This window comes from Prionailurus bengalensis, chromosome A2 (genome assembly GCF_016509475.1).
Source record: "Prionailurus bengalensis isolate Pbe53 chromosome A2, Fcat_Pben_1.1_paternal_pri, whole genome shotgun sequence".
In the NCBI taxonomy this organism is placed as follows: Eukaryota; Metazoa; Chordata; class Mammalia; order Carnivora; family Felidae; genus Prionailurus; species Prionailurus bengalensis.
This window is the reverse complement of record NC_057348.1, coordinates 125068555-125095781: the sequence shown is the minus strand read 5'-3', so window position 1 is coordinate 125095781 and position 27227 is coordinate 125068555. Positions and strand designations below refer to the sequence as shown.

Sequence of the window (27227 nt, the reverse complement as noted above, 5' to 3'; positions counted from 1 at the left end):
AAGATTGATCAGTGGGTTTAGATATTGTCATGTTGATCCTTCCATTATAGCCTAGCCATCAGCCTAGATCAGTTAATTCATTAAGATTACCAAATGTTGATGATCTATTCTAATTATTTGTTTCCTGCATTTGTTAACTGTAATTCTTCTATAAAGAAGAATTTTCCCATAATATTTATTTATTTATTATTTAGTTATATATTCTCTGGTGTACGCTTTGTACAGGTAAGACAAATAAATGCTTGAGTTTTTCTTTTTATTTACTACTTTCTAGAAAAATTAGTTGGTTTCCTAGCATTTTCTTCTGGTAACTGATGGAGTTCCATCTTTTGGAATAAATCATTATGAGCTGATGAATTTTAACATGTTTTATAAACTTGTAAAACTGTCTTTAACTAATGAGAGTCCTTGCATTGACTTTGTGTCCCTCTGATGTGACCTTGCTAATCCTCTATAGCTTTCATACTTTCTGATACTATTAGGTGTATCCTTTCCAGACCTGGAGTCATCCAGTTTTCCAAGGAGCCCCAATTCCTTTCAGTAGCAAGTGGTAGTTAGAGACCACAGTTTTGGTGCTAGAGGTGTTTATTGCTATTACAGTTGACCTTTGAACAACAAGGGGGTTAGAGGTCCTGACCCCCGTGCAGTCAAACATCCACGTATAACTTTTGACTCCTTCCAAATTTAATGATTAATAGCTTACCGTTTACCGGAAGCCTTACTAATAGCATGAACAGTTGATTAACATGTATTACATGTATTATAAACTATATTCTTCCCATATAGTAAGCTATAAAAAAGAAAATGTTATTAAGAAAATCATAAGGAAGAGAAAATATACTGTATTTATCCAAAAAAATCTGAGTGGAACTGCGTAGTTCAAACCTGTGTTGTTCTGGGTTCAGATGTATTTGATACTAGATTGGCCATTGTGTCTAAGCCTTTTTAGTAAACAGAACTAAGAAACAATTTTTTAAAGAGAAATTATGATCTTATATTCATATTTTAAAATGCAAATTTAGGATGAGTTTTTTTACTTACTTTGTATTAAATTTATATCTTTATTGTTAGCTTAGGAATCTTGGTTTCAAGTTACTTGTTTTTGAGGAACAAAAGTACCAAAGGTATTATTAAACATATGATTATTGAAAACATTTTAAGATTTTCTTGCATTTCTTTTTGACTTCAGGATATATTCCATTAGGGATGTACAGTAGAATTACTGTATCTTACAGTTATTTGAAATCTTCCAACTTGATAGTTAATTCCTTTATTTTGATGTTTGGGGTTTACAAAATTTTTGTTTTGTAATTTAGTAAGATATTTACATGATTCCAAAACAAACCTATAAAACAAGATAGGTTGTAGTAGGTTTCTACGGCTAACATAACAAGGGTACACTAAACCAGGTGGCTTAAAAGCAGAGATTTATTCTCAGAGTTTCGGAGGCTAGAAGTGTGAAGTCAAAGTGTGGGCAGGGCCACGTTCTGTCAGAAGGCTCTGTGGGACAGTCCTTCCTTGCCTCTTCCTAGCTTCTCCTGGTTTCCGGCAATCCTTGGCATTCCTTGGCCGGCTTTGGAATTGCCATCACTCCAGGCTCTGCCTCTGTCATCACGAGCCATTTTCCCCTGTGTCTCTGTGTTTAAATTTCCCTCTCATTGTAAGGATATCACTTATTAGATGTCCTCATTTTAATTTGATTATGTCTTCAAGGAACCTATTCCAAATAGGTTCACATTCACAGGTGCCAGTGCGTATGAAATTTTGGGGGATATTATTCAACTCATTACAGTGGGAGATATTTTTAAAAAGTGATATGAAAGCTAAATACCATAGTAGGAAGAACCATTTTTTTGTTGTTGTTTTCAATAAATATCCAGGTATGCAAATTGCTTTCATATTTATGAGCTTTAAATCCAGTATGGAATTTGACAGCTGATGTGTCCTGGCCACCAGGGCAGCTGTAGGCAAAATTGTATAGAAGATGCAGTATGTTTCCTGTCTTGCCCCGTACTGCCACTTATACTCCCTCACAAGGGGAGCAAGTACTAGTACTTGCTTATTTTTTGTTCTTTGTATTATTCCAACCTTAATATGTCCTATTTGCTCATAATGGGAGTACCACTGCTGTCCTCCCCGACCCACATGATCGCAGTCCTATGGGGTTCTTACTGTATTCTGAGCTGGAAGGAAAGAAAACAGCCTGGAAAACTGGTTGGCATCTAAATGTAATAATTGATATGTAATACATCAATATGTAGCCTTCCTAATATATTTTCATTTATACATGCAAATCTGGAGGAAAGATGACTGATAGCAGAATTTTGGGGAATCAGATAAGCAGGAAGGGGGAAACATTTTTGCTGAGGGAAGATTTCTTGGATCATGGTAATTTATGTTCTGTAGTAAACCACTCACTCACCCTGTTCATAAGGTAGCCTTTTCTAACAATTAAATTAGTATGGGACCTGGGGTTTCTTAGATTATGTATGCTGTCTGAGTTATATTACTTTTTAAATGCTAAAACTATTTTTGAGTAAATTTTGTGTTCAATTATTTAATTTATTTTTTTGAGTTCAATTATTTTAATTAAGGCAAGGTTATACTAACATATGTAGTTCTTTTTTGTAACCTAAGATTGTATTAGTGATCAGAAACTGAAAGCTATTATTTGCCTGATTGCTTTATTTTTCAAAAACAGTGTATTTTTTTAAGCTGATAAGAGGCATAGTAATTATGTGCTTTTTATTATAACATATGTTTGTTTCAGGGACTGTATTATTCCTACTTTAAGACTATTGTGGAAGCACCCTCATTTTTGAATGGAGTATGGATGATTATGAATGATAAGCTGACTGAATACCCCCTTGTTATTAATACATTAAAAAGGTTCAATCTTTACCCTGAGGTAAGTTACTTTTTCAATTGTGATTTTTTTTTTTTTTTTTTTTTACTTTTTAAAGTGTTACTTGCATTAAATGCTGATTCTAAATGTAAGGTATAGTTCAATATATTCTATTTCATCTTCTACTTAAAAAGAAATTATATACCTTCTTTTGGAAAGAACTATGAAAAAATTATTATTAATTTTGGTGGGCTTTAGCCAGTTTCATGGGAACTGTCATGATTTCATGGTTTAGAAAATTTGAAAACTATCTAGATTCGGTGTGTTTACAGAGATGATAGCAAGGGAGTGCCATTACATGTCATTTGCCAAATAATGTTTCTTCCCTGTCTGGGATTCTTCACTTAATTGAATGAATGCCCTTTTTGCGGGGAGGGGAAAGACGGATCCACCCAGGAGGTGATCTCAATGATATCAGTAACTTTTTTGGCCTTTTACTGTCCCTGCCTTCATTTGACACATCCCTAAGCATTTTCCAGGGCTAAATTGAGATGTGACTCAGTGACATCCTCCTTGACTTGATATGAGGTTCCTCTGTTAACACACTGCCCCTCTGACTCCCCCCTCTTAGCTTGCCTGAGCTGCTAGACAGCACGTTCTCCGGCTAGCGCGGTGGGGGCCTTGGCCTCTGGGGATCTCAAGCTTGGGCTCTGTACCAGGACTTAGCAGGGCTCTCCGTTATTCCCATTCCACGTTATTCCCATTCCACGAGAGAGGAGTCCCAAACTCCATCCAGATCAGTGAGTTAGCTGATTGATTAATGAGGAGATAGAGATAGAGGAGGTAGAGACAAAAAACCGCCAAGTTCCAGTGTTTTGGTTTTGGTTTTGTTTTTTTAAGTTTATTTATTTTGAGAGAGAGAGAGAGAGTGAATGGGAGGGGCAGAGAGAGAAAGAGAGAGAGATAGAGAGGGAGAGAGAGAGACAACCCCAAGCAGGCTCCACACTGTTAGCACAAATCCCAATGCAGGACTTGAACTCATGAATTGTGAGAACATGACCTGAGCAGAAATCAAGAGTTGGAAGCTTAACCTGCTGAGGCACCCAGGCACCCCTGTGTTGTTTTACTAATGTACTGCTTATGAGTACTTTCTATAACTGTGTATACATTTATTTTTACAGAAATGGGATCACATAGCAAATATTCTTTTATAAGTCCTTTTTGTCTTTTAGGATATTTGTAACAATCTTCCTGTGTCATCTTTTCTTCTGCAACATAATTTTTGGTGGCTGTATATCCAATCTCCCATTGTTTATTTAGTCCATCTTTTATGAAAATTTTGGCTGTTTTCAATTTTTTAAATAGTCTAATACTGGCATGAGCATTCTTGAAGCTAAATTTCTATACATGTCCTTATGTTTTTTAAAGTATAAATTTGTTGATGTGGAACTATTTGGTTCAACAAAATATATACTTTAATGACTTCGGTATGTGTTGCTTAAATGTTTTCTAGATAGGTTATACTAATCGAAATTACCACTGGCAGTGTTTTTGAAAATGTTTGTTTCCTTGAATCCCTGCCAATTTGGTAGACAAAAAAATTGAAATCACATGATATATTTTTCTCATTGCTATATATGTGTGTATATATGTATTTCGTTCGGTGCTATACATTAAAAATGCATTTTTACTTATAAAAGTAATGGTTTATGTCCTTTGTCTATATTCCTATTGCAATTTTGTAGGGGTACATTTATTATATTCTGGATGTTAATACCAGGCTATTTGGGTAAACCTTTTCCTCCGGTTTTTGTTTGCCTTTAACTTTGTGTGTGATATGTATGTATTTTTTCTGTGTAGAAGTAGCATACCTATTAATCTTTTAAATTTATGATTTTTCATATTTATAAAAAAATCTTCATTCTTTATTTTAATTATTTTTTTTGGCATTTATGTTTTGAATATTTCTGGAATTTATTTTATTGCACAGTATTGGAATAGGAATCTAACCTTATATTTTTTCAAAATGGTCTCATGTGTAACCTAACACTTTGATGAGTGGTCCATCCTCTTTCTCCCTACTGATTTGAAGTAGCTTTCTTTATTATATACAGAATTATTCTACGTATATGCTTGCATCTGTTTTGGGGCTTTGTATTCTCTATTGGGTTAGGTTGAGGTCCTGGAAAGCAGGCTTTCAGATGGAGATTTGCATATAGGAAGTATCTAGAGGAGTGCCCTTGGGGGCAACACCTAAAGGGGATGAAGGAAGTTGGCTGAGGCTGGAGGAGTTGGGCTCTGATGCAGTCACAACAGAGGCTCAGGCAATCCCACCCAGAGCTCTGGAACTGAGATGGCCCTGCTGGGAGTTGTCCTTGGCCTTTACATCCCTCCCTATTGACTAGTCTGGTATTGAATGCCCAGTTACCTGTGGGTTGCCTTTGGGTTGCCTTTGGGTCAGGGTGTAACCTATAATGAATTTACTGTCCTCCAGTTGAGGGTAGTTCCCAGAGTGGGACTCTGGTGGGAGCTGTCAGCCACCAACACTCCCAGCCCCTGAAGAAATGAGTGTCTCAGCCCTGGAGGAGGATATGGTAACACTCCTCGAGGCCTCTGCCATGATTACTTTGATCTGTCTGGCTCTTCTTCCCGCATCACACTGGTTTAATTTTTGTAAGTAGCAAGTTTTAGTATCTGTTAGATAGAATATTCCCTTCGGTTATTCTCCTTGTTATATTGCCACATAGCACTTCTAGATAGACACTTGGGATTTTGCTTAGCATTGTTTTATGTTTATGAGTTAATTTGAGGGAGAAGTCACATCTTGAGAAATTAGATCTATTCAAGAGGACAAACTATCTATTTGTTCATCTCTTCTTTTATGTTCCTTAGTAGAATCTTATAGCTTTTGAAAAATATAAATCTTGCGTGTTTCATGTTATATTTTATTCTTATGTGTGGGTGAACAGTTGAAGCCTGGCTAATGAAGAATCTATGTAGGGGATTGTAAAGTTTACTTGACTAAATTTAAAGGGAACCAAGTGGGTAAGTGTAGGAAAGGAAGGTTTAATAATTATCAAAATATCTCAAAAATATTCTAGTAATGAAACTGCTGATGATAATATCTTTTCTCTAAAAATCTAAAAAAATGCCTCTATTTTCTTAAAAATAGGTAATCTTAGCCAGCTGGTACCGGATTTATACCAAAACAATGGACTTGATTGGTCTTCAAACCAAGATATGTTGGACGGTTACCAGAGGAGAAGGACTCAGTCCTATTGAAAGCTGTGAAGGCAAGGTTCTTTCTGTGATATTGTGTCAGAGGCTTCTGCTAGATTCAAATGGCTTGGGAACACTGGAATTAATTGGAGACTGCTTCACTTACATTCTGCCCTGCGAGGCTGGGCTCATTTGGGGCTGTCGGTTGGAACACCTACATATGCCTTTTCCGTGCATCTTTGGCTTTTGAGCCGGATAGTACCTCAGGGTAATCAGGCTTTTCATGGACTCCAAGTTGGATACTGCTTGGCCTTTTCTAGTCTTAGAAGTCACATAGTATGGCCTCTGCCATCGTCTGTTAAAGCAGTCACAAGCCCAGCCAGACTCAAAAGCATGAGCATAGACCCTCCCCTTCCCCAATACCTCGAAAGGAGGAGTATCTGAATTTGTAGCCCTGTTTTAAAACCACGGCAGTTGGAGCGCCTGGGTAGCTCGGGGAGGTGTCTGACTCCTGACTTCAGCTTACATCATGATCTCAGGGTCCTGTGATCAAGCCCCGCCTTGGGCTGTACGCTGGGCTTGGAGCCTGCTTGAGATTCTCTGTCTCTCTTTGTCTCTGTCTCTGTCTCTCTCTGTCTGTCTGTCTCTCAATAAATAAACAAATAAATAAGTAAATGAATAACTTTAAAAAATAAAAATAAAAAATAAAACCATCACAGCTACTGCCCTGTTCTCATCTCTGTTCTGCAGTAGTGTCATGTGTTCCTATGGGAACCAAGGCAACCATTGAAGATATCTGTGCCATTTTCAAAATAAGCACATTTTAATATAAATTGCCAGACACACAGAGTAATTTATAGTTAGAACATATGTTTTTTTTTATTTTTTATTTTTAAAGGATTGGGAGATCCTGCTTGCTTTTATGTGGCTGTAATTTTTATTTTAAATGGACTAATGATGGCATTATTCTTCATATATGGCACATATTTAAGGTAAGACTATTCATCGAGAATATTTTGGTATGTATTATAACACTATGTACTAGAATAATAAAAATGGTGAGATAAAGATTAACTTTTGGTTCAGTTTTATAATATTTCTAATAGATCTACTTGTAGATACAAAATTCTTTCCTATTTGAATGATTTCACCATTGGCCAAACTTAAAATAATTTTAGTCAGCCAAACTTAAAATAATTTTAGAGGCTTAAATAGAGAAGGGTGGGGATATTTGATTAATTTTAAATATTTATAGGCTTTTAAGCATAAATAATATATTGTTTACATAAAATATAAGGAAAGGACCACTCATTATCAAATGGTGTTAACAATTCTATTTTGCTGATGTTAAAATAGAAATATATTTTATACAGATATTTAATATCTGACCTGATATACTTCACAGTTGAATAATAGTCCTTAAAGTAAAAGATTGACAAATTTTGTAAGCATCTTTATTTTTCTTTTTTTGACAGTTTGTTACATTGTGTACTTGTTTGAACAATTTTACCTTGAGAATATGTTTAGAATTTTTTTATATTGCTTATAGATTCCTTGTAGTACAGAAGTATGAGCATAGGTATATGACTTTCAATTTGGGTTAATGAGTTTGAATCTGCTGTTATATTGTTATCTTTGCCTTGGAAGTACTGGTATTTTCAGTATAGTGCCTCAAAGATCTCTTTCATTCCTAGCTCAGTGTTTGAGCAGATAACAGTAACTTGATAAATATTTTTCAGATGAGGAAGTTATTAGAAGATCAATTTAAAGTATATTTGCATATAGATTTAAGATACTTTGATGCTAATATTTCTGATTTAGCTATAACAAAGTTTTTTTAATCATGTCACTGGAGGAGACTGAAATGAAAATGCGTGATTAAAAGATGATGTGGAAAATTTTGTTTTTGAAACAAGCCACACAGATATCTTAACCAGAAGTATATGTTAATTGGTCAAGAGGAAGCCCACCTGAAGGAGAGCATGGCCAGTGTTCTTTGTATTATGATGAGCCTAAGGTCTCTGCTTTGGGAGGGGGTCCATCATTTTGCTAAGTACTGCCTAGCTGTCTAATGGATGGATAGCTTTACTGAGTTTGGGAGATTTGATTTTGAGGAAAAGAAGTTAAAATATGGAACATGGCATTGTTGCTAAATTGCCGACCTATAGTTATGCTACCTTTTTAATTGAAAGAAGAATTTCTAAATATTTAATAAGCATGCAGTATCATTTCCTTATAATGCATCGTTTTGAAGGCCAAGGGTATGACATCCGCTGCAGAGACTCCATTTTGTGGTTTTGACTGAGAGGTTCTCGGTGGTTTAGGCCCTGACCTGAGATTTCTCAGTCTTCAGCCCCCGCTGCCCCCAGACAGCAGTTTTCTCCCTACATAGGAGAAACATGTTCATTTGTCTAGTCCACATAAAGTACGTACCAAGTGGCTTCTTTGTGAGCTGGTGCGCTTGGGTTTTGACAGCATGTGGTGAGGTGAGGTGGGAGATGAAAGTGGTGCTGAGCGCATGTAAATGGGAGACAGCCAACAAGGATAACGTGCTTCTAGTGCTGGTGGCAGAAGTTTGTTCTGGGTGGAGGGTTGCTTTAGCCGTCCCTTGGAGGGTCAGGGCATTTTGGATAGGTGGGGGAGGAAGGAATTCCAGGGAGAGGCAAAGGTGGAAAACGTTGGATGTAGAAAGCAGATGAGTTTTACTGGGATGCAGATTATTGAGGAACATTGTTGAAGATTAAGATTGGAGAAATGGTTTGGCTGGTTGGTGCATGACCTTGGCCGGTTTGAGACCTGTTCCAAAGCAAGCGAAAGACATTCAGAAATTGACCAACGGAGGGACAGGATTCAAACTAAACTATGATCTCATGAGACCCTTGATTTTCACCTGTCACTACAGTTAGCCAGTAACTCCTTTAGCATAGCATCTGTCAAGCTGCAGGGTAAGGCCTACTCGGTGATTTTAGAATCAATTTAATTGGTTTGGCGCAGCAGTATTTTTCACATGAAAAAGAAAATAATACAAATGTAAATAATAGATTATACAACATTTTGTAAGGTAGGTAAGATTTAAAGAAATTTCTATTTGCTATTTATTGTATATACGTGTATACACATGAATGTGCTGAGTTGTAATGTAAAGTCTCATTTCTTATACTTTGAGTGTAAAAAAAAAAAAATCTGTAGACCACTGCTACTAGGTATGAGGGAGTGATTACCTTACGCATTTGAGTCTTTCCAAATAGCTGTTTTTGGCTTCTCTTCCTGGCTCCGAGGGCTGCAGCCTGTTTCAGCTTCACCCACTTGCCTTTTTGTGCCCCAGCCTTTCAGGTGTTGCTTGACTCTTGGACCCTGAGGGTGGTCTGCCTTATGCACCTGGGCTTGGATATAGACCTGCAGTAGTGCCACACGTTTTCGCTTCTCTCCTTCTCCCTTTGCTCTGTTTGCAGGCATTTTTTTAACCCTACCTGAGTAATCACTTTAGCTTGAGCCAAATGCATCCTAAACTCATTTCTTTCCAGCCCCAAATGAATATCTAGTTCTTGTACATTAACAGAGCCCCTTCTAGGGAGCCTTGACTATTGCACTGTGCCCTGAGGGCAGATGTGTAAATTAGAGTCCAGTGGTGATCCTGGTTTATATTGTGTTGAAGAGAGTCTTCAGTCACGTCTTTTCTATCAGTTTTTTTCATCGTATTTTAGAATGTTCTTAACATGAGTATTTTTAGAGGTCTTAAATTGCTAGGTAGTTCTTATTGTTTTCTTTCTTGGTGGTTAGTTCTGTCAACCTTCTAACTTTATAAAGTGGGATAAAGCTGCAGACTTCTTAACATGTGGGTTAAGAATAAAGAGGAGGATATCTATAACTGTGGTTAGAATCTTTTTATAAATTGTATTATATAAATTTACAGGCAGATTGAGTATGACATTTTTACTACAGAAGTATATTTCTTTTTAAATAGTACAGATATAAGTTTTCTGAAGTCAGATAAGTCAATCCATTTCACACACACACACACACAAAAAATGGAAGTAGAAGCAGAAAACACAGCCAAATGGTGAAATGGGGCTGGGCTGCCAAGCTCTGACTTGAGATGAAGTAAGACGTTTTGTCAATACAACCTATTCATGATGTATCTCTTTTTCTGGAATTCTCAGTGTTCTGTTTTTGTTTTTGTTTTTAATAAAACATATGTTGTTATTTTCTAAAAGCTGTTTTGTTAATTCATGATTACAGTTATCTATTTCATAAGATACCCTGACATGTTTCAGCTACAGACTAACAGTGTCTGGAGGCCAGTTTCATAAGACTTGGTATGTGCAAGTTTCCATTCTGCAGGAAGGAGGGTTCTCTGAGGGAACCTTCAGGGACTGTTAGGAGCTCAGCTGAGCTAGGAGAGGGAGCTGAGCTGTCAAGTATTGGAGTCATCCATTAAAGCAACAAGCCAGAAACAAGAGTTAAGCCTTCTGTCACTTACTGTGATAATATAGCATGAGTCTAAAACTGGAGAAAACACAGACTATCCCTGACCCACTTCCCCCCATGGAACAGTACACTGGTTGAGAAGTGGGGGACCAGTGTAGACATGGGGGTCATCTCACTGTTGAGGAAGCCCTGAACAAAAGGCTACAGCAGTTTTATGGACCCTGAGGTAGGTGGGGGAAGGGCAAAGGGGAGATGGCTAGGAATGGAAAAGTACTGGGTACTGAGTCAGACTGGGGGAAAGTATCTTCAGAGCTCCCCCTCTCATCCCTCTATAAGGAGCCCTTGGCAGAGGCATCTGAAGAGGACTTCTGCCCAAAGTCTCAGATAAAGAGACCTAGGAATGAAGGCAGCTGGGGGTAGGAATGCAAAGATGTGAAGGCCATGACTGGCCAGGACATCCTGAGTCCTCAGAGACTGCCATGCACCAGGTATGTGGGGGGAGGGTAGCTGTCTCACTGAGGCCTGTCAGGTAAGCCTTTGTAATTGTCTGTGGTTGGGCCTTAGAAATTATCTATGGGTTTTTAACCAGGAGCCCAACTCTGTAGGGCATCTGTGGGCAAGGTCATGAGGACAAAGGGGCATCTGGAAGAATGGGCCTGGTCTGAATGTCCAGCCGAAATATTGTCAGGGGAAGAGCTGTCCCGTTTCCAAATTCATCACTGCATCCTGGCTCTCAAGGATATACCAAAACAGAACAATTTCTGTAGGTGAAATGAGCGTCTTTAGCTGATGCCAGTAGTAAGGCATGTGGAAGCCAAGACAAAATATGGACAACAATCTGATCTAGGCTCACCTGGGTATTAATCTCAAGTTAAATAAAACACGAAGGGCACCTGGGTGGCTCCGTGGATTGTGCATCCAACTTAAGCTCAGGTTGTGTTGCGGTTCATGAGTTCAAGCCCCACATCGGGCTTACTGCCTTCAGTGTGGAGCTGGTTTCAGATCCTCTGTCCTCCTCTCTCCACCCTTCCCCAACTTGCATTCTTTCTCTCTCAAAAATAAACAAACATTAAAAAGAAAAAAGAATCTTGGCATGAGTCAGTACTTGGTTCTGTACTGACTGCTTTCTATGGTTTGGTGTCCATCTGTCATCTTGGCGTTTTCTTTCACCACCCAGTGTTCCTTCATTGCTCTCTTATAATGGGATCTCTTGTGCCATATCCTATGTATTCTTCTTTCTTGGTTTATTTTTTCACTCTGGTACATCTTCTAGTGACTAGATGGGAGGTAAGGTTTTGCATATTTGAAAATGTATCTATTTTGTCCTTATATTTGATTGATAGTTTTAGCCAGTATTGAACTCCAGATTGGAAATCATTTTCCTTCAGAATTTTGAAGGCATCACACTATTGTTGTCTTGGTTCACATGGTGCTGTTCAAGTCTATGTTATTCAGATTCCTAAATTTTTGTATGTGACCTTTTCTCCCCTGTCTTTCCTTCTGAATGATTGTAGAATTTTTTCTTTGTCACCGTGGTTCTCAGATTTCACAATCTGTCTTGCTGTAGATCTGTTCCCCTTTATTATCTTGTACGTGTGATGGGTTGTTTCAGTGTTGCAGTTTGTGCCCTTGATTTCAGGGTAATTTTCTTGGATTATTTCTTCACTTACATCATTCCTTCTGTTTTCTGTTTCAAAACTTCTGTTATTTGAGTATTGCATTTCCTGATCTTCTAATTTTCATATATTTTCCTATTTTTAATATCATTGCTATTCTACATTCTAGAATACTTTGTCCACTTTATTTTTCCAACTCTTCTCACTTTTTCATTTCTGTTATCTTGTTTTTAATTTTCAAGAAATTTTCATTTGTTCTGTGAATGTTCCTTTTTTAAAAAGTAGTATTTTAGGGGCGCCTGGGTGGCGCAGTCGGTTAAGCGTCCGACTTCAGCCAGGTCACGATCTCGCGGTCCGTGAGTTTGAGCCCCGCGTCAGGCTCTGGGCTGATGGCTCAGAGCCTGGAGCCTGTTTCTGATTCTGTGTCTCCCTCTCTCTCTGCCCCTCCCCCGTTCATGCTCTGTCTCTCTCTGTCCCAAAAATAAATAAATAAACGTTGAAAAAAAAAATTAAAAAAAAAAAAAGTAGTATTTTATTTTTGTTTCATGGATTCAATATCTTTCTCTCGGTGGATACTAATGATTTTTTTCTTCCCTAAACAACTTTGGTATCTTCTGGTTTGCTTTTTTTTAATCTTTTGTCTTCACCTACCATGTTAGAGGTTGTCGTTAGCTGTCTGGCTATCCTAGGCTGTCATGGTTGAGACAGGAGGACACAAAAGCAGTATGGAAGCTCCATATCGTGGGTGGAACCTGTTAACATTGAGTTTTTATATAATTTGAATAAATGACGTGGGAAGAACTTAGAGTGACTGCCAGTTCTTTGGTTTGCCTTTAGATGTAAAAGAAAATATAATGTAACAAAGGTTTTTCAGGGTTGTGATAAGGAGGTAAAGTGTTTCATCAAGTTAATTGGAATGAAAGATTATAGGAGAATTTTTAAGAAGTGACTGGGTAGGGGGGAAAACACCGAAATGAGTTAGGAGACACTGTCTTCTGTGTGAGACAGAAGATACAATAAGATAATGCTTGCAGGGCACCTAGAAGAAAATTTGCTTTCAGAAAATAGTTTTTAATTGAATGAAGTGAATAAATAAATTATTGGGGGAAGAAAAACTTAGCTCTTGATTGCTATTTGCAAAAGGCACAAAAATGATATATTCTTTTTTTTTTTAATTTTTTTTTTCTTCAACGTTTTTATTTATTTTTGGGACAGAGAGAGACAGAGCATGAACGGGGGAGGGGCAGAGAGAGAGGGAGACACAGAATCAGAAACAGGCTCCAGGCTCTGAGCCATCAGCCCAGAGCCTGACGCGGGGCTCGAACTCACGGACCGCGAGATCGTGACCTGGCTGAAGTCGGACGCTTAACCGACTGCGCCACCCAGACGCCCCCAAAATGATATATTCTTATCTAGCATATAAGCTTTATTAGCATTTTACCAATTTAGGAAGTATTTTTTCAGTGGATTCATTTGAAGCTTTTCCTCTTCAGATTCCCATCTTAAGATTATTTGTTTACTGAAGAAATACGTTTCTAGCACTTTCAGAGGTAACTCTGAGGAAACAGAGTAACAGGAAAGCCATGGGTCTTTCCTAGGGGTCAGACTTGGGTAGCAAACTTTGTTGGTTTGAAGTGTCATTTGCTGAGATAGTGACCTAAAAAGGGACAGGTTTTTGAGAAAAGATGCCAATATTTTCAACCAATAACTTTCATCAATTTATGTGTACTGAAGAGAAATACTTATCTTTTAAATATTCATATACAACTGTTAGACCAAATGACTAAAGATGTGCTAGCAGGCCAAGTTAATAGAACATTCCAAAAAATAAAAATAAAAAAGCAAAAAACAAACAAAAAAAACCCCCCTCCACAACAAGAACATGGAGCTGAAGAAATTCGAGCTGGTGCAATTCATAGCTTATTTAAGACATATTTTAGTCAAAAATCCAGCCTGCATAAACAATAATGCTTGATTTTTTAATGAAGCATGAACAACAGAAAAATGTCAAATAAAACGATGGAAGCAAAGCAAAATTGGCATAAAGAATAAGAAGCCCAACTTTGCCTTGAAACAGGTAGTGGTAGGGGGAGTAGTATATTGATCTATAATAAAGAATTGATATGAAAAGCTACTCTATTCTGCCACAGAACCTAAAAGGACATTAAGTCACTTCATCGATAGCTTGCATTGGATCATGAGAAGAGACTAGAAAAACTGGTTATATTAACTATGACTCTTCACTATCATTATTCAGGATAGAAAGGGGGGATGTTAAGCAAAATTAAAAGGAAGACTTGGATATAGACTAATCTTCCATGCTTTCAGGGCTTCTGGAATACCTTTAGAAATAAAGTAGTCAAAAATTCTTTCTGGTATCAAAGAAGCATGAACCTGTAGTGACCAAAGAAAATAATAGAGTAGAGCAGAAAATGAGATGATGAATGCATTATGCTCTGTGACTGGTTGGTTTCTCTTGTGGAAGAAAAGGCATTTTCTGATGACTAGCTATGTCTACAAAAGAATGGCCAGGATTTTCTGACAAGAGCTGAGAAGCAATGGAGGATAAAGTAGAAACAGAGAAAGGTAAATATTCAAGAAGAGAAGGAAGAGATCAGAGACAGATTAGAGTGGCCACAGTGATACAGAGCAGCAGACATTAAATGTAGAGAAGTTCATTAAAAAAGGTCGTTAAAAAGTTCTCCTCAAAAAGCCACCCCAGTGTAAGAGAGGAAGGGAAAAGAGGCACAGGGAACCCGGAACCCTGCCTCCTGTGAGTTAAGACTCTAGGTGTGCCTGTGATGAAGGAGAATAGCTGTGGATTATGGGGAACAAGCTGGAGTGTTGGGAGAGAACCGTTGTGAGAAGGGAAGTGAGAGAAATGAGCTCAGAGGGGCAGGCTTTCAGGAAGGTTCCAGGGTGGTGTCTGAAAGTAGCAACAGAGGAAGCTACTGGCCTCGCCCCCGGGCCTTGAGCCATTCAGGAGCATGGTGGTGTGGGGAGGGGAAACTTCTTCTCAGAGGAGGGTGAGGTTTCAAGACAGGAGAGGGAACCATCTGGGTAGAGACTGAGGGTGCCATGGAGGAAGTTGTTTACCATGGAATGGAGGTTCTGAAGGGTGCAGTGAAAGGTCGGGGTGGGGAGTCAAGTGGTGTGGTGGGTCACAGTAGAGGTTCCACTGAACACATGACACTGATGATGAGCAGGAGTCTGCATCTAGGCCAGTGACCAAGGACAGCAGTAGCATGAGGTGTGGGGTGTTTGAAAGTGCTCCCTTCCCTCCCCTGAAAGAAAAGAATGCCAGCCGCCTTTTAAGTGGATTGTCTTCATGTTTTTATTTACTCCTCAGATACCTTTTGATTCTGCCATAGACAACGCTCAGGCTGTGTGTTAGGCACTATGGCAGCCACCATGATGATTGGGGAAGTTCACAATCTAGTAGATAAAAGATTATGTTTTTGGCCCTGGCAGACAAAGAGTTAAATTAAAGGCATTAATTAATTGCCTCTAATAGACTGGGAGGGCTAAGCTGAGACTTTTCCTAGCCTTCCCGATTATCATTCTTGTTCCTTACCTTTACTTTCTGTGGCTTTCCTTAATGCCCCAGAGGAGCCAAAGAATCCACATGTAAGTTTAGGGGAAGGTGCTCAGTGGGCCTGCCAGGTGTTTCTTCATCTGGCTAGCAAGGTGCCTAAGTCTTATGTCTCTAACTTGAGACTGAAATTCTCTTAATTCAGTTGTTTCTACATTATTCTCTCATTTTCTCTTTCTTAAGCATTTATACAAGAGTTACTTAACTTCAAGAGTTAGTTAATAACATTTTGAATTAACTGATTAGTTTTTCTTTTTCTCATTGAGTGTTGAACTTTGTATGTTTTACCATTTTTTGGTAAATGGAGGTACAAACACCAGTGATTAATGAAGCCCACAAAACATGATGATTGGTTTGAATTCATGTCACTTAAAGATGTGAGAAGAGAATTATAAGTTATTAAATGTTAGAACTGAAAAGTATTTTTAAGATCTTTCACATTCTTACCCCTCATATTACATCCAATGAAATTGAGGCTGAAGAGGTGAATGAGTAAATATGGTAAATGTTTAGCAAACTTAGAATATTATAAAACTTACACAATAGAAGCTTCAGAATTTTCTGATAGTTGGTGGTAATATTGCAGAAGAAGCTTTTTTTTTTTTTTTAAACCACTAGGGAATGCTGAAATATCAACTGATTAACTATAATGAGGAAAAAAAAAGTCAGTCTTAAGTTTTCTGATTATTATATCTTTTCTGTTTAGAAAACTAAAATGACCTATGTGGTCGTTTGTACGGATCATAGGGGAGGGAGTTAATGCTGGAGACACTATTTTAGATTTGTTGCAAGTCACATCATTTCAAAACGATTGTAACTCAGATATTCCTTGTAGGTAAGCAAATTTTGTTCTCCCTTCCAACTATACAGGACATGAAAGTGTAGGGGAAAATCTGCCCCCCTGGTTAGTTAAGCATAGCTGTTTGTGTTCATGGAAGAGGTTGGGCCATAACCTACTTTGTGGTAATTTGCTGAAAGGGGAGTTTTGTCACACCGCTTCTGCCTTTGGGAAAATGTCCAGTTCCGGACCCCCACAGGTCGTATGGCAATTGAGTAAGGGTGGAAGACTTCTTGAGCAGACCTCATCATGAGTTTTGGTTGCGAGATAAAATCGGACTTGTGATCCTTCTGTTCTTGTCCTCCACATCCCTGTCCTTGTCTTTACTCTGCCATTAAAAAAATTCAATTCAAGGGGCGCCTGGGTGGCGCAGTCGGTTAAGCGTCCGGCTTCAGCCAGGTCACGATCTCGCGGTCGGCGAGTTCGAGCCCCGCGTCAGGCTCTGGGCTGATGGCTCAGAGCCTGGAGCCTGTTTCCGATTCTGTGTCTCCCTCTCTCTCTGCCCCTCCCCCATTCATGCTCTGTCTCTCTCTGTCCCAAAAATAAATAAACGTTGAAAAAAAAAATTAAAAAAAAAATTCAATTCATAAAATTTCAGTTTTGATTCTTTTTCTGTTCAGGGTATTTTTAAAAGGGAATTTTACATTAATTTCCCAAGTTGGTGGTGTTGTTTTGAGTCTCTTTTGTGTTTTAGGTTGGTTTGGATTATAATCAGATAATGAGGTGTCTTTCTAGCCAGGTGCTCCAGGGACATAAAAAAATAATGCATATTCTCTGTATAATTAAAGTACTATATATATTCATAAAATTGAGCTTATTGATTATCTCATTCAAATTGTTAGTATGTTTTCTTCAGCTTATATGATCTACCAAAATCTGAAAGTGCTAAAATACTTTACTATGATCAGATGTTATTATATCCCTGTATTTCTAGAAGTTTTAACTCTAGTTATCTGACTGCCGTGCTGCTTGTCCATAAAAGTTTTATTTAAAGAAATAGAATTGAATAAATGGAGAGAGACATAATCTCCAGCTGAATGGGCAGACTTACATCACATAAATGGCAGTTCTTCCAACATTATCTCTAAATTTAATGACATTCTGATCAGAAACCCGACACTTTTTTGTGCATGGGAAGGGCATTGGTTAGAATTACCTTAAAAAATGTTAAAAAATAAGAGTACTTGAGGGTGGGGAACTTTCCTTATCATATGTTAAAATTACCATAATGTGGGGTGCCTGGATGGCTCATTGGGTTAAGTGTCGGATTCTTGGTTTCGGCTCAGGTCATGATCTCACGTTTGAGAGAGTTTGAGCCCCGTTTCGGGCTCTGAGCTGACAGTGCAGAGCCTGCTTGGGTTTCTCTCTCTCCCTTTCTCTCTTCCCCTCCCCTGCTCACTTTCTCTGTCTTTCTTGAAATCAATAAATAAACTTAAAAATAAAATAAAATTACCATAATGCTACAGGAATAAAAACAGTGTGATATAGAAAATACAGAATTAAGTCAATTGGCTGGAAATAACAGATTCTAATATTGTAAGAAATTAAAGTAGATAAAGGCTGAATTCCATTACACTGGAAAAAGGAATGTTTATTTGATAAATGGTGTTGGCATAATTGGCTATCTGTGTCAAAAAGAACAAAATTAGGGCTTTACACTTACATTTCTGTGGATGAAAGATTTAAATGTAAATTACAATGATACTGGAAGATATTTTAGAACACTGTATCATTTTGAGGTAGGAAAGATCTTCACAGACAAGACAGGAAATGCAGAAGAAATAAAGGAAAATATTGACATTTAACTACATAAAATTAACTGCGTAAACTTTTATATTTCTTTCTGGCAGAATACACCATAAATTATTAAAAGACTTAGTCATACATATGACAGTCAAAAAATTGATACCCTTAATCTTTGAATAGGGAAACAGACAATCCAATAGAAAAACAGACAAGAATGTAAACAGGCAATTCACGGAAGAGAAATGCATATTGTCTCCAAAACCCATTAAAACGATGCTCTGTATAAGCAGGAAGGAAGTACAAATAACAGTGAGAAAAAAGTTACCACCTATCCAATGGAGAAAATACAAAAGGGTCTGGGCACATCAGGTTCTGTGTTATGGAGAAGCAGACCCCTCACATGCTGTGGTGGGGGTGTATGTGGACTGGTATGGTGTTTTCTGGAAAGTTCATTCTTTGACTTGGCAGTCTCGCAGTAAGGTCTGTCCTATAGAAGTGAAAGCACCAATATATGCATGTACAAGGATATTTATTTTAATGTGTTTTTAATTAATTAATTTTTTTATTTTAGAAAGAGTGTGAGTGGGGGACAGGGGCAGATGAGGAGAGAGAGAGAGAGAGAGAGAGAGAGAGAGAGAGAGAGAGAGAGAGAGAGAGAGAAAGAAAGAAAGAAAGAAAGAAAGAAAGAGAAAAGAAAAGAAAAGAAAAGAAAAGAAAAGAAAAGAAAAGAAAAGAAAAGAAAAGAAAAGAAAAGAAAGAAAGAGAGAAAATCTAAGCAGGCTCTGTGCTGAGCATGGAGCTCGATCCCATGACCCTGGAATTATGACTTGAGCTGAAATCATGAGTCGGACGCTCAACCCACTCAGCCACCCAGGCATCTTTTTAACGTGTTTTTATTACAGTAAGAAATTTAAACAATATTAGTATGTCCGATAATAGCGAAAAGACAGAACAAATCGTAATACATTTGTACTATGTAATATTTGACGTCCGTTAATAAGAACGTCTTGAGTTACATGTATTGATTAGGAATCATCTTCATAATAGATTGTTTGGCAAAGGAACAAGTTTCAGAGAGGTGTTAGTAGTATGATCAAATTAAAATATATATTTGTATGGGTATAGAAAAAGATTTGGGAGAATGGACACACACAGATGTTATTATTTATCTTAGGTGAATAGGATTTGGAGAAGGGTGGCAGGGAGGAGACCAATTTTTAAACTATATAGATCTTTGCACTTTCTGCTCTGGTGGAATGAGTTCAAAATATTAACATTTATTTATTTAAACCCGTAACTCTAGCTTACATTTTCTAAAGTCTCATGACTTTCAATGAAATTTGGGGTTGGCCTGTTTGCTGGTCTTTTTAAGAAGACGTGCTGGGCCTCCAAGGGGAGAATGCTGGCTTTTGCTTCCTGGCCTGTACTACTTTCTGGCTCCTTTGTTTGTCCCTCTTATTTCTGTGATTCTTCACTTCAGCCATTTTCTGGCCAGTATGCTCTTTCTTTGCCCCTTTATAGGTCATTTGTGCTAGTCCAGGTTGGTAGTTGGTGGAGAAAAATTACACAGTTCTTCCATTAGTGTCCTATAAATGTGTGGTGTTCAGTGTCCGATGATCCCTTAAGATGGCTTAGCAGTCCATCTGTTTCCCCTCGTTAGCTCCATTCTTAAATGCATGTGGTATTTCAGACAAGCCTCTTTCTTCAGACTTTTAGCACTGCCACTTCTTCTCTAGAGCAGCAAGTGAGGGGCTCAAGACTCTGTAGGGAAAATGGCAACGCCAGAAACTACGTGCTGCTCTGAACATACAAACTTAACCTTCCTCTCGTACCAAGGCTGATTAGCCACCTATGCTGGGGAGGCCAGCCCTTCCTGTCTCCTTCTGGGGGGGATGTGGAGGGTGTGTGTGCTTGTTCCTTGGATTGTCTCCGCCATCTCGTGTATCTCCTCTGTTTCCTTATTCATTCATCTCCAAGAGTAAGTATCATGGCCTAGGATACCTGTGTCTGATTCTTCCTTACCTTCCTGACTTGTCTGTGTTATACATGTACTTGTTGGGTAGATAGAAAGAAGGAAGGCTATTTGGGCACAATAATGAGAAAACAACATGAGCTAAAGAGAGTAGAAGACCTCAAGAGTAAAGATGAAAGAAAGGCAGCAAACCTAGAACAGCCTTTTTATCCCCTGTCCAGATGCTTCTGGCCAGGATGGGAGGAGAGTGGGGGGACATGTATTACTCTTACCTAAGCAAATGAAGATTTCATTATTTCAACTGCCAAACTATGGCATTGTGACTTCTTAGCTAGAGTTAGAAGCCTGATGGCTGTATTTTGATTTTCGTGTTCTTTTATAAATTTTTGAAAACAGATGAAAGGTAAAAACTTCATCTGTAAACTGATGTTTGCCAAGCATGTTCTATAGGAAAGCTTGGGATGGGGTTTGGGAAATAATGAATTAATCAAATCTTTAATGGCTGGCATGCTTTCTGAATTTCCAAGAGTAGGAGACCATATGGTGTTTTCTACCTTAATGACCACTAAACCTTTTTCTGTACTTCTCTCCTCCTCTTTCCTTAATCTATTATCCTGTGTCTTCAGAAAAATAGTTTGAGAACTGCTGGAGGACACAAATAAATATATGGTACGAAAGAGTGAAAAAAAAAAAAAAAGAAAAATATCAGCTTGTTTTATGCCCAGGAATGCGACTATTCACAACTTTTTATTCCCTGTCAGTTTGGGGTTTTTTTGGTACATTTGGAAGATGGAAAATGACTTTTTAAAAATGAAACTAATTTTGACTAATGTTACGGTAAAGGGAATAAACTATTTTGTAAATAAGCACAGTAGAGTGAGTTCTAGTGTGGCTAAAATTTGTGTAGTACTAGAAGTTTATCATATTATATTATTTCATGGTTTCATTAGGCTTGACCTGAATTTCGGTTATTTGAGTTATGTTTTCTTACCTTCTTTTCCAGCGGCAGCCGATTAGGAGGCCTGGTTACAGTGCTGTGCTTCTTTTTCAATCATGGAGAGGTACGTAGTCAACAAATATTTTCAGAATTTTTAGAAGATTGCACTTCCAGAAATACAAGTTTCTTCTTTAGGTAGTCAATCAAATATTTTTTAAAAAATTTAGGAGATTTTGCTGATGGAAGTACAGGTTTCTTTTTAAAATGTAATTTCCTTAAATTTAGTCTATAGTAGCATTCTTTAAATGCTTGATCTTATTTTAATACAAATTTTATACTAGCATTTATTTTAAGTTAACTTTTTGTGAATATTATATCTTTTGTGCCATATATCTCTTAGTGATTTGAAGCAAGATGGGTCTGCATCAATTCTTTATATAATTTAAAAGTGCAGAAGTTCACATGTAGTGATAATAGAAATAAGCCAGCCATGGATGTAGTTAACTTCCTTGTGTGGGGGTAACTTTTTTTTTTTTAAGTTTGTTTATTTATTTTGATAGAGCGAGAAAGAGCCCAAGCAAGGGAGGGGCAGAGAGAGCGAGAGAGCGAGAGAATCCCAGGCAGGCTCTGTGCTGTCAACGCAGAGCCTGACGCGGGGCTCCATCTCACGAACTGGGAGACCATGATCTGAGGTGAAATCAGGAGTCAGATGGGTCGGATGCTTAACCAGCTGAGCCACCCAGGTGCCCCAGGGGATAACTTTGTGTTGTTGGAGCTATATAGTATGTTTCTGTTTTAATGCATCTATGTTAAACTTGGATGCATTTTTAAGTCTCCTTTGCAAATATTATTCCTGTAAATTTGCACATATCCAAGCGTTTTCTAAAGAGAACCCTATTATAAAAAAGTATAGACTCTGTCTCCAGGCTACCTGTGTTCAAATCCTGGCTCTGATGTTTAGGGGCTTTGTGACCTGAGCAAGTCATATGTCTCACCTGCCTTAGTTTCCTCTTTGTAAATGGGTGTAATGTTGTTACTCATCTCATGAGATTATTGGGGAGATGAAATGAATTCATGAGTGTAAAGCATCTAGAACAATGTTTGGCACATAGTAACTATTATGTAACTATTACCTTGTATTATTATTAACAACTTAGTTTAGATTAAATTCTAATATAAATTCAGGATGCCAGTGAAATCCTTCCACTAAATGAATTGTAGTTGTAAATGAATTTCTATTAATAGATCTCTATCTGGTTTTCTTTCATGGTAAATTTTGTATGAGGGAAAGGAAAAAAAATTCAGCTTGTTTTGTGTGAAGTAACTTAATCCTTTTATGCATTTATAAACTCAGTGTCTACAGTATTTGAATATGCACACGTTAAAAAACCCTAATTATACTAAAATGTAGCTGTAGAGTCAAGGTTGAACTTTTTTTTATTGTTATGTTAACTAACATAGGCTTAATATTTAGAATCACAGAAATTTAAAGCCAGAGCAGCCTTAGAGATTAGAGCATTTGAGATAAATCATTGCAGCATGGTTTGTCTGACTTTTGAGCAAGAAAAAAAAACATTTGGGTTTTTTTTGCCTCTTTTTGACTGTGGATCCCACTCAGTGTAATAGTACGGACCATGAGACATGTGGAAGCATAGATCCTGGGAGAATGACCTAAGAACTAGGAAGTAACTACTTAACAGTGGAGGAAGGGAGCGCTGAGTGTTCACTATGAGATGTTGGAGGAAAGAGATTATAGAAAAATTTGAAGCCAAGGTGCAGTTTTAAAGACGATGGTCTGTTAAGCAGAAAGGTCTATTGTGTTACCCTCGGTCTAAATTAGATGTAGTCAATTCCCGATCTTATGTTTTTCTTACACGATTTTGATGCTCACATAGCATGAATATCATTCCTTACAAAGCTTTTCAGTTTATACCAATGAAATTTGGACTATTCTGTTCATTTTTCGGGTTGATAGACTTTCCCTTTGATACTTTTTGGCTATTTGGTGTGTTTAAACATGTTTAGACATCCCTTTCTACTTGGGAAAGGGTCAACTAAATGTGACAAGAATTAGAATTGCAGTTATACTGAAATAGTCAAGTAGATAATTGTACTTAATCAGTAACTTAGCTTTGGAGTAGAAACGTGACCATTCTGAGTAAAAACATTGAAATTTCGTAGAATAAACTGCAGTTTGGGGTAAAGTGAGGGTGAGAACTTAAGTAACTAAAACTGTTTATATTATAATTTAGTATTTATTTTGGTTTTCAGACTGTGATTGTCAGACGCTATTTTTTTTCTGAATTTTAAAGATGTTGCTCAAAGTCTATAATTTTTATAGAAGGGAAGCATCTACTCTGGTCGTACCTATTCACATGTTTAGTGAACTGTTCTAGAGCTTCCTGGTGTTTTGCTCACCGGAATTGCTGGCGGTTACTAACCTGGACCCCTCTTTCTTAGGAGAGTTATCTTAATCATGCGAGTGAATGGTTTGTATGCCAAAAAATAGTTATGGATTGTTACTTGCTTTTAAATTCTATTTCCATTGTTTAGTTTGCTCTCTACTTGAGTCTAAGATAGTATATTTTGAAAATAGTCTTTCACTCAGATAATTTCATAGGGAACATTTTGGCCTTAACAAAAGAACTACACAATGTATGGTATACAAGAAGTAATCAAATGATTTAAAACAGAAATTTAAAGCCTCCAAATCTGAAACCTGTGAAAATGTAACAAAGGACTTATTAATTGCTCATAGTAATAATAATATTGAGCTTGCACATTTCATAATAAAAATTATGTAGATGTTTTCACTTGTCAAGCTTTTTTTTTTTTTTTATTAAATGTTGATTCTGTCCCAATTGGGAGTTATTGCTAAGATGAAAGCTAACAGTTTTGCTCTGCCTTTTAAATCCTTCCTAATTACAAGATCAGATGTATGCCACATGAGTTGATACTGTAGGATTTTTAGCATACTGATTGAAAAGCATTTAGAGGAGTGTATCAAAAAAAACCTAAATACAATATTTCTCTTTAATTTTAGACTGTTAAAAATTCATTATATGTGAAATAGGTTTGTTTAGCTTTTTCATGATGAGATTTTTTTAGAAGTTATTACTAAGATGGCTAATGGTGTTTTATGTGAAACATGTTCACAGATAAAATGATAGGCACATGTGAGGAGGAAAATTCTTTTTTTTTTTTTTTTTGAAACCAAAGTAAGTAATTCAAAGTAGTATATGAAAGGTTTGCTTTAGAGGCATATCTAATTAACCTTTCTTTATTACCCATAATATATTTCTGACCCATATTGGTTTCTTAAATACTTTTGAGCTGAACTGAACTGAATTTTGAACTGAGATAATGTACATGTTCCTAATTAGTTATTGACACAGTTATGTTATTTAAGATTTGGAAAGCAGTTCTTAGAACACTTTGAAAACAGTCTCATTAATCCTTGGGATGTTCTTGTATGGTAGATAAATAGGAGATAATAATATTCCAGTTTGCATAATAATTGGAAGCACTAAAAGGTTAAATGTTTGAGTCAAGGTTGCTAAGCAGGGACAGGATTCTAAGTTTTCTGATTAACCCGTAATCTCTCCAAACTTCTTTCAACACAGATAACTCTCAGAAAAGGGAGTAGGATTTCAAAGACAACACAACAGTTTATCTTTCAGGAGTAAAAGTACAGAGTTCTTTCCTTGCTAATAATTTGTGGAACTTTTTCTCTTCCCTTTCTCTTCTCTCTTCCTTTTTTTTTTTTTTCTTCTTCCCTCTCTCCCTTCTTCCCTTTCTTGTGATGGTAACATTTTGGCCAGGACATTTATTCTGGGTCTTCTGTTTATTCAACTCAATTAAAACAATGTATACAGAGGGCTCAGTGTATGCCAGGTACTTGTAGATGCTGAGGAGATGTCAATATGTCAGTAAAACAAGGACCCCTGTCATTGTGGATAAGGTCAGACCATCTTCTGTCTAAGGTGGGAGAATCCTGGCTTTTGGGGAAAGTAGCAAGGAGGCTATCGCAACAGGAGCAGAGAGTAGAAGGGATGAGGCCAGTTAATAATGGGGAGTAGGATGTGGAAGAAGCCAATTGTGTAGTCCTTGTTGGTCACTGTAAGGTTCATTTGGAGTAAGTGGGAAGGCCATTGAGGAATTACATGCAGAAGAGTGATGCAGTTTAAATTACTTTTTACATTAATTTGGAAAATTGTGTGAGTATAAAGATGTGTTATTTATTCAGGCTATTGAGAGGTGTGTTTATCAATTTGTGAATTTACATTAAAATTGCATTAACTCCAAAGTCAAAAAAAAGTGTGCTGATCTTAGATGGAAATGTATCTGTTGATTAGATTTGAAAACCGCCTATAATATAGTAGAAAACTAGCCTCTTGATGACCTGGGCCCTGCTGGGTTCTCAGCACTGTCCAGGCTCTTCTCTTTGCTTAGGTCCCACTGCCCTTCCCCCTCTACTTCCCAAAAGGACCACCCCTTTTCCTTCCTCAGAGCCTTTGTATGTGCTGTGCCTTTGCCCTGCAAACATCCCTCCCTTTTTATCTCCTAGCCATCCTTCACATCTGGACATTTGTGTTTGGGTGTCAGTGATATTTTTCATTCTACAGATCTGGGTTTCCATCTGGTAGAATTTCTCTTTGGTCTTAAGAACTTTATTTAGTGTTGCGGTGAAGATCTGCTGCCAGCAGGGTCTCTTAGCTTCTGCCTGTCTAAAAATGTCCTTATTTTGCCTTCTTTTTTTTAAGCGTGTTTTTGCTGGATAAGAATTCTAGGTTGATAGCTTTACCTTTCGGCACTTTAAGTGTTATTCTATTGTCGTCTGCTTTCCGTTGTTTAATGAGAAGTCAGTTATCATTCTCCTTATTACTCTGAATGTAGTACATCTCTTCTGTGGTGGTTTGAAGACTTTCTTTTTATATTTGGCTTTCATTGGTTTGATGGTCATAAATTTAGATGTGGTCTTCTTTGTATGTGCCCTGCTTACGGCTCACTGAACATCTTTGTTCCCTGGGTTGATTCTTTTAAATTGGTTTTGGAAAATTTTTAGCCAGTATCTTCAAATATTTTGTCTTTTCACTTCTTTGAGGATTCTGATTCCATGTATTTTTGATGGGTTTTTGATACTCTCTTCCTCTTGTTTTTATTCATGTTTTGTTTTTTTTTCTATCTTTGTCTCTATTTAGATATTTTCTCTTGCCATGTCCTTGAGTTCACTGGTACTTTATTCTGATACATTCAATCTGCTACTCAGTCCGGTGAATTTTTCATTTAAGATATTATGAATTTCAATGTTAGAATTTTGGGGTTTTTTTCGAGCTTCCATTTCTCTATTGAAAATTCACATCTGTTCACCCAGTCTATCTTATTCTATAAATTTTAAAACCTAATTATAGTTATTTTAAAGTCCTTGTCTGTTAATTCCAACATTTATGTTGTTTATGGCTTTAATTCTGTTGACTAGAGTTTATCTCTTGATTGTGGGTTCTGTTTCTTTGCTATTTTGCATGTGTCATAGCTTTCTATCTTATGTAAGACATTTTGTATGAAAAAATGAGAAAGCCTGAACTAGATAATTGCTTTCATTTGTTTTTTTCTTTTTCCCAGAGAAGGACCATCTTTTCTCGGGTCAGGCATGTAAGGTGAGGCCCTGAGCATCTGGATCTCACTATGAGTCCTGCTTTAGTTGGGCAGGGATATACTTTTCATTGTTTCAGTTTGCCTCCAGTTTGAATTAAGGAGATCTCTGCTCTTAGGCTCAATCTCCAACTTCCCAGCTGCTCAGCCCAGGGCATTAGCTCTTTGATCTTACCAGCATTTGAATTGAGAGGGGGTTCGTTTTCAGCCTTTTAGTTACTTTCAATCCATCTCTGAATTCAACTTCCCTCAAATTCCTGGAAGCTAAGCATTGTATGAGATTGTGAGATCTCTGCTTTTTTACACCTCCCCACTGCTGCCTACTCTCCCAAATTTGTGTGGTATGTGTGTGTGTGTGTGTGTGTGTGTGTGTCTGTGTGTG

At 37.4% G+C, this 27227-nt stretch overlaps 1 protein-coding gene across 4 annotated transcripts in view; it reads left to right on the top strand.

The window, feature by feature from the left end:
• DPY19L1 (dpy-19 like C-mannosyltransferase 1) overlaps positions 1-27227 on the top strand; it is a 97419-nt gene that overhangs the window by 19774 nt on the left and 50418 nt on the right. For all 4 annotated transcript variants that reach the window (XM_043589241.1, XM_043589240.1, XM_043589239.1 and 1 more), the window contains exons 4-7: positions 2771-2908; positions 6018-6138; positions 6963-7056; positions 21260-21317. In XM_043589241.1, coding sequence (XP_043445176.1) covers positions 2771-2908; positions 6018-6138; positions 6963-7056; positions 21260-21317 — 411 coding nt within the window. The remainder of the gene's footprint in view (positions 1-2770; positions 2909-6017; positions 6139-6962; positions 7057-21259; positions 21318-27227) is intronic.